The sequence below is a fragment of the Oncorhynchus kisutch genome, linkage group LG25, assembly GCF_002021735.2.
Source record: "Oncorhynchus kisutch isolate 150728-3 linkage group LG25, Okis_V2, whole genome shotgun sequence".
In the NCBI taxonomy this organism is placed as follows: domain Eukaryota; kingdom Metazoa; phylum Chordata; class Actinopteri; order Salmoniformes; family Salmonidae; genus Oncorhynchus; species Oncorhynchus kisutch.
Window position 1 is genome coordinate 21,428,103 of NC_034198.2, and position 8,025 is coordinate 21,436,127.

Here is an 8,025-nt window from a genome sequence, read left to right on the forward strand (position 1 = left end):
GAGGTAGGGGTTCAAATGATTGACATCCATAAAGATTTTTATAAATAATGTATTTGGTCCCATATTCGTTGCATGCAATGAATACAAACTTGTGACACTCTAAGCTTGTTGGATGCATTCGTTTTGGTTGTGTTTCAGAGTTCAAAGATCATACCCCCATGCTAACCTCCCGTTATTGGTAATTGTGAGAGTTTAGCATGTCTTGGGGATATGATCTTTGACCTCTTTCTTAATCATTATTCATGATTTTTCAGGATGATCTGTAATCATGGTAGCATCCACATTGTGTTTAGAAACATATCCTATTCTTATTTATAAAAAAGTGACACAAATGACTTAACATTTATTTATATTGGGCACAAAATAAGATGAAAAACCATAACTGCAAATGCATCCAAGTTTGTAGTCACAAGCTTGTAGTTGTTGTGTGATAGGAATATGGGACCAAATACTGAACTATAACTACTTTATAAGACTCTTTAGGGGTGTCAATCATTTTGACCCTCTACCTTTGAGGAAAAAATATATAACTTGTCAAACAAAATCTCTTTCTCTGAGCAATTATATTAGTATAAAACAATTTCCCAATATTATGAGCATTCAATAAAGCTCAATATTTGAAATATTTTATGCAGCGATTATTGCTCATCTCTATGAAGGGTGTAAAAATGTTCAAACCCCACTGTATGTCACACTAATTTTTATTTATTTACAAGTAATTTGGAAAATGTTCTATAATTTGTAGGTTGAGTACATTGGTAGGGAAAAAAGTAATTGAATCCATTTTTGGGGTTAAGTTTTAAGGCAGCAAAATGTGAAGACTGTGCAAGGGGTGTGTAGACTAACTAGACACTGTATATGTGTTATAAACATCTCTCTAACATCACTGTCTTCAGTGCTCTAGTGCTGCTATCTGTATCCATACAACACTGTACACAAGGTCATATTGGGTTAATGTTTCTCTGTAAAACATAGGATCTGACCAGAAGGACATAAGGGTCTCAGAGGGTAACAAACTATTCAATGTGTCTTCCATGTGGAAATGACATCGACTTTCATGGCATCTAATGTAGTCTGTTGACCATAGGTAATGAAATGGAGGTCAGGTTTTCAAACACAAATATTAACAGCTTTATTCAACCTCTAGACCTGCATTGTCGTGTCATTGGTACTGTTGTATCACCTGCAAGATCTTGAAATGTGTTTGCTCTGATTGAAAATGCCACTCCTATTTCTTTGACTAGAATCCTTGTTACATGCAAATGTATCTATTGCTACCTTAAATCCAGCAATTTCCTAATTGAATCAAAGAAATCTTTAAGTGCATTCAATGTATTAACTTTACATTTCTATTCGTAAGACACTATCGGTCTTGGCAATACATTTTTAGAGTCTTAATAATACATAGACTTTTTAGTTCACAACACAATGGCACATTAAAAACTTGACCGGTACCTGGCTTGTACTTTCTCCAACATCCAGAAAACCTTCTCAATGTTGTCTGAAGGTACATTACAAACAATGAAATGAAGTCTAGGGATACGGTCCTTTCCAATGTCTTGTCATTCATATCACACTTCCAGCACAAACTTCTCTTTTCTTTCCCAAAAACATGCTGGGAGGCAGTGGGTGCACTTATGGGATGCAAAGGAAACACATTAAGTAGAATTCTGCTGATGCCAGAAGTTTCCCAGACTTTATTTGAAGCAAAGACAGACAGGACTGGAGTCTGATGTTAACGGGTTCCTTCTTCCTTACATGGTGGTGTTGATCACAGAGAAACAGGCTTAAGACAGTCGGTCCACAGTCCAGGTTCAGAAAGCAACTTGTGAGAGTCCTGGAACGAGCAGACAATAGTGTCATTGGTGATCTTATAAAGAACAGTGATGTAAATTAAAAACAACGTTCTGTATCCAAATGTAAAGACTTAAAAATAAACTTTGTGGCAGTACTCTAACCCATATGTACCTAGCTTGAGCTTGTCCTTGGTGGCCCAGCAGATACTATAATGTTGGAGGAGCTGCTGCAGAAGTTCCTTCTCATCCAGAAATTCCAGACGCTCTATTCTGTATTAAAAAAAGATGGAGAAACTAATAAAGAGTTGAAAAAAAAATCTCAATAAAAACTTGAGCTAAACAATGTGAAACTGACAACGGAGAATTAACATGATGCCTAATGTATTGAAAAGACTTCAAACAGGTGGGTCTAATCCTGAATGCTGATTGGTTAAAAGCGCATTCCAGCCAGTGTCTATTCCACAAGTTACCGCCGGCTGAATCTTTGACGTTAAAATGCCTATTTACTCTGTTTCATCTGACTGCACAATCGACTGTCTCATCAGCCCAGCCAGGGAAGTTAGAAACTTGATCTCCACTATAAAAACACACACATTATCTCACATTTCTTTTAGACTAACATTTAGTTTTCAACAGCGGAGATTTGTATAAACCTTGCTGTCGGTCTGGCCGAAATGTTCTAATTTAGATTCCCCACTGTCCCATAGTAATGAATGTGTAGGGGTCGGGACGAGAGAGGCAGGCAGTGTTTCTCAGACAGTCTAAAGCGTTAATCAGCTGGCATCATTTTATGGATATATATACAAAGAATATACAATCGAAAAAAGGTCAAATGAAACGAAGTGCAGCTAGTTTGTAGTCTTTCCTGCTTCAGTTTGAAGTTGAGTCAGCTGTGTTTTCTATGCCAGGTAAAATCACACCTCATTAGCTCATTGTTATGGATGTATCCAAATAAATGTCACTAGAAAACACCTTAAACACATGCAGCTACTGTGGTTATTCTGTCTGCACTGTTGGACGTGACTAAGTTAACCAGCAAGGGATAAGAAAGTTGCCAGCAGGTATAGCAATGGAACATTTAGAACGAACGACTGGGTCGTGTCTGTAGATACAGAACGAAAAGACTGAACGACTGGGCCGCGTCTCTGGCAACCGAACCAATAGAACGGACAACCAGTCGGATTGGGTAGCAACCCTAGATTTGTTTCGGGACTATATAAATAAAATAGCATTTTTTGGTCACATACACATGTTTAGCAGATGCTATTGCAGTTGTAGCAAAATGCTTGTTTCTAGCTCCAACACTGCAGTAATATCTAACAATTTCACAATACACACAAATCTAAAGGAATGGAATTAAGAATAAATAAATAGTTGGACGAGTAATGTGGGAGCGGCAGACTAAAATACAGTAGAATAGAATACAGTATATACACACACGAGATGAGTAATGCAAAATATGTAAACATAAAAGTGATTCTTGTGGAAGGATGAAATTGTATGAATCAATTTATCAAAATAACGTTTTGATTGAAAATATCATTATTTGAATATGTTGTATAAAGGGAATAATGCCCTTGAAGCCAGTGTTTGGAGGATGTACCGGCACGGTGTACAGGCCCTCGACTAACAACACCCGTGCCAATATATCCTCCAAACACTGGCTTCTCTAGCATTAACACTTAAGTGTCTTACCTTGCCACGTCGTCCTGAGGTATAACACTGTACACAGTCATCATGTCCAGAGCATCTGCATTCTCCCAGCCCGTCTTTAGGAAGCGCTCTTTCTACAAATGCAAGCATGTTTCACTTCAGGACATGTCTTGCACAAAATCAACACTTGGGATTTGTTGTTTAATTGTCATGATTGAGTACATATATATGTTTGGGGTGACATTTGATCAAGTTTCAATACAGAATATTTACAAGCAAATGATTTAAGTCATAATGACTGTGAAACTTTCAAAAGGAAGCGAAACTCTTGACCAAGTGACCTCATAAGTCTTCGGCCCTGAGACCTTAAGTTTGGTTCCACAGACAGAGATCTGGAGACTGACACAGCTGCTGTACATACAGAATTGTAGTCTTCTAATCACACCCACTCAGCGTGTATACACCGTGTTTGCGTCACAAAGTGAACCTTATCTAACTGTGCTCCATAATCACTGCTGCCTTCAGATTTATTTAGCTAATTCTGTAACGTCACTTCTGATCTAATACAAAGGTGTTTTAAAGTGTTGTTGTAAAGTTGCTGTACGGTTGAGGGTGCTGTACCTGCGTTTCCAGTGACTGACACACCTCCACTCCAGCCAGATTACACTGACGACGCTGAAGATTCTCAATCATCACCTGGCCAAAACGATCCAGCATGTTCACCTAGAAAGAGAGAGAAACAATTAGCATAGACGCTCAGCAATATAGATGGAATCAGCAGAGGCATTCTATCTCGCCATAGTTACGAGTCTGATCTTGTTCATCCTTTACCTGCTCATAGTTGACAAACATGGCTGTGTGGAAGGTGACTGAGGCCCAGTTCACCAGCTTGGATGACTGATCTGGAGTCATGTAGACCAGCACACACTCTGACAGGAACAACGTAGGCAACCTAGGAGAACAAAACATCCCCAAGTTCGAAAAAGCCAGAGGATTCCTAATCAGTTCTGCATGTAAAAAAAGGTATACATTTTATGTCTGGGATGCATCCTACATGTAACAAAGGTGAAATAGACAACATTTATTTGCATCTGCTTAATTTCTCCCTTGAATGTCAGAATCTGTGACATAAAACACCACATCCACAGAGCCTTTGGCACAAGTGGCAGACATTTTAGTAGATACTTGAATCCACAAAAAAAAACGTATTTTAACGTCATTGAGGCTTGGCTGGTAGACCAGACCTCACAGGAAGAAGTTAATATATGCACTAAAACAATAAGCTCTAAGAAAAGCAGAACCCTTGGTTGACACTGGGCCAGTGGCTATGGTGGCTTTTCCAAGTCTCATAGGCTGAGATCAAAGGAGATGGGTCTCTTTGAAAGCACAGGTGGAAAGGATGGAAAATCAAAGAGCACCCAAGTGTATGATCGTTGTCATCAGGAACTGACTGCCAAACACTCAGCCACGTCTGGCCAAGACCATAAATACGAGTTAGGTACAGGGAAAGAACACTGTCAGCCCAAGACATCAATAGTATGCCAAACATCCTACTGTAGCACTACAGCAAAACTGGTGATCCACTGATACGGTTGGATACTGCTACCTCAAAAATGGCTAGACTCTTGCAAAGCTGTCCAACAAAATTAAATAAAAATACTGCAACGGTGAATTCTAGGCCAAACATATTCAATATAATGTTATTTTCACTGACTCTGGGTTGAGGTGGAACTTCTTCAGTTTGTCATCTAGGCCTGGGATGTCCCTGAGGTCAGCACCGATGATGCAGTACCTGTCTGAGTCTAGGCTGTGGCCATCTGAAACAGACACAGACAATACAAATGACTAGGTGAAATGTTACCATAAGAGACAACTACATACAAGTATTATGTTGATTTGTATCAGCCAATGTCTTTTACTTCATTACCTAGTAATAGTGAGTCTGTGGAGTGGGTCTCAATGAGAGGTTTTGACAGTGGTGGTTTTGTCCTGAAGAGAAGGTTCACAACATTATAACTACACACTAAATTGTGTTTCTTTTTAACAGATTAGCACACTACAAGTGTAGCTGGACAGACTATTTCCAAAAGTGTTAATAGACAGGCTCTGCTTCCCTCTACAGTTCAATTTCTGACATTACTGAGACCACAGTGACATCAAAACAAATTCAACCAAAAACTGATGTATATGAATTATTCTAAAGAGAAAAAGTAGAACGTCTTACTTTATGTTGTGTATTTTCCTGGCAGCAATCATTGGAAAGTCAACTTCAAAGTATTTTCTAGGCATGAGGTTTTCATCCTAAAAACATACAAATGACAAATTAAAGACAATGCAAGTAAAAAACCAAGGCCAAGCATGAATTGTACTCTAAGATTGATGCATTTCCTTAATGGGATTATTAGACTGTACCTTTAGCCTCCAGAAAGTGGTGTCCAGCCCTGCCCCCAGGTTCACTATCTGACAGTCACACTTTGTTTTCCTGAGGAAGGCATCCAGGAGGTGGTTCATTCCCTGCACGCGGGCATAGTAACCTAACAGAGGACAACAAAGATTTAGTAATACAGTATTAAGCAAGCCTTCTTCACGCCCAAAAAAATTATAAATGTGTTTTTGCCTCAGGCCAACATTGACTTGCCTCGGTTAATTTCTGGAGCTTTTCGTTCCCCTACTGACCTCACAAAATACTGGACATAGGGGTCCGTCCAGTAGCCTTTACTGGTTGCATATCTGAAAATCAAACAAATGGTAAGTATTGCATGTCCAAATGCAGTATAAAAAAATACTACACTCCCATTTATGAAATGTCTTATTGAATATGGTTGTGTCATTTACTGGGTAAAATCTGAATAAATACTAGTGGCAAGCTGATTATTTATTCCACCACTATGTGGTTCAATAGATACACTTTTCATGTTGCTGGTAAGCAGGTGGCTACAACTGGGGGAGGCAATTGACGTGTTGCAAACGCACAGCAACCATGTTGCAATTCTGATCACCTAGCTAAGCAGCAGCTTGTACATGTTATGAATCTAGCTAGCTAGCTACCTTTTGCATGTCGTTGCATCGTCACAAGTCGACCTCACTGCTTCGTCGGCAGTGTCTAAATCTGTGAAGGGTTGTCGGGCAGCCATCTAACAGTTTCACACCTCATACAAAAGTCCCTGTTTTTGATATTTAAAAAGAAAACGGTATTCTCTGCAACACCAAATGTATCAGCTGTTCCAATGTGGCTAACGTTAGCTAGTTGCTAACACTGTATAACTTTGACCGTAGCTTTGAAGCCAGGCAAAACAACTTGACCAGCCGGTTGGTGAAACTCTATAGTAGATGGACGAATTGATATAAGAAGCAGTTAAATAATTTAACTACAGTCACATAACATGTGCAAGAAATTCTGTTAAATTGGCATTATTTAGCTACCACTGCTCAGCTGAAGGAGCTTGGCAGTCTTCAACATCCGGTGCCTACAATGTATGTCTTCTTCTTCGATGAGGTTTAAGAGCGGTTGGCATCCTATAAATGTTGCATTACCGCCACCTACTAGACTGGAGTACAACTCCCTTATACCTCGCTTGAAAATAAATAAACAAATACCCTACCATCTAACACTACACACACACAAATAATAAAAAAATAACACCACCCTAATCCACTATTTAAATATATTTAGTCCTACTTCAGGCCAACAACCTGAAATGATGTGACACCACCACTTAACACCCCCCAAAGCTTTCCCTTGCCCTCCATTTGGAGGGCCCTCCAAATCTGACCATAATACTATAGTCCTGATTCCTGATTCAAGCTAAAAATTAAAGCAGGAAGCACAAGTGACTCGGTCTACAAAAAAGTGGTCAGATGAAGCAGATGCTAAGCTACAGGACTGTTTGGCTAGCACAGACATGAATATGTTCCTGGACTCCTCCGATGGCACTGAGGAGTGAGTAGACCACACCAGTAACTGGCTTCATCAATAAGTGCATCGATGACGTCGTCCCCACAGTGACTGTACGTACATACCCTAACCAGAAACCAGAAGCCATGGATTACATGCAGCACTCGCACTGAGCTAAAGGGTAGTGCGGCCGCTTTCAAGGATCGGGACTCTTACCCGGAAGCTTATAAGAAATCCCGCTATGCCCTCCGACGAACTATCAAGCAGGCAAAGCGTCAATACAGGACTGAATCGTACTACACTGGCTCCTATTAGACTACAAAGAGAAGCACAGCCAAGAGCTGCCCAGTGACACGAGCCTACCAGATGAGCCAAATAACTTTATGCTCAAGAACACTAAGGTAACCTGCCTAAATGACTACAACCCGTAGCACTCACGTCTGCAGCCATGAAATGCTTTGAAAGGCTGGTCATGACACACACCAACACCATTATCCCAGAAACCCTACACTCACTCCAAAATTGCATACCAACAGATGATGCAATTTCTATTGCACTCCACACTGCCCTTTCACACCAAGATAAAAGGAACACCTATGTCAGAATGCTATTCATTGACTACAGCTCAGAGTTCAACACCAATATCATCGCTAAGCTAAGGACCCTGGGACTAAACACCTC

General features: G+C 39.9%; 1 protein-coding gene across 1 annotated transcript; it reads right to left on the reverse strand.

Moving 5' to 3' along the window:
* Positions 1-265: 265 nt before the first annotated feature.
* Positions 266-6,991, reverse strand: lcmt1 (leucine carboxyl methyltransferase 1). Its single transcript, XM_020460811.2, has 11 exons — positions 6,498-6,991; positions 6,088-6,179; positions 5,862-5,983; positions 5,674-5,750; positions 5,377-5,438; positions 5,164-5,266; positions 4,281-4,401; positions 4,071-4,172; positions 3,492-3,583; positions 1,969-2,066; positions 266-1,837 (listed from the first exon to the last, which is right to left on the reverse strand). The coding sequence occupies exons 1-11, from the start codon at positions 6,581-6,583 to the stop codon at positions 1,815-1,817; spliced, it is 978 nt and encodes a 325-aa protein (XP_020316400.1). The 5' UTR covers positions 6,584-6,991; the 3' UTR covers positions 266-1,814.
* Between the last annotated feature and the right edge of the window lie 1,034 nt (positions 6,992-8,025).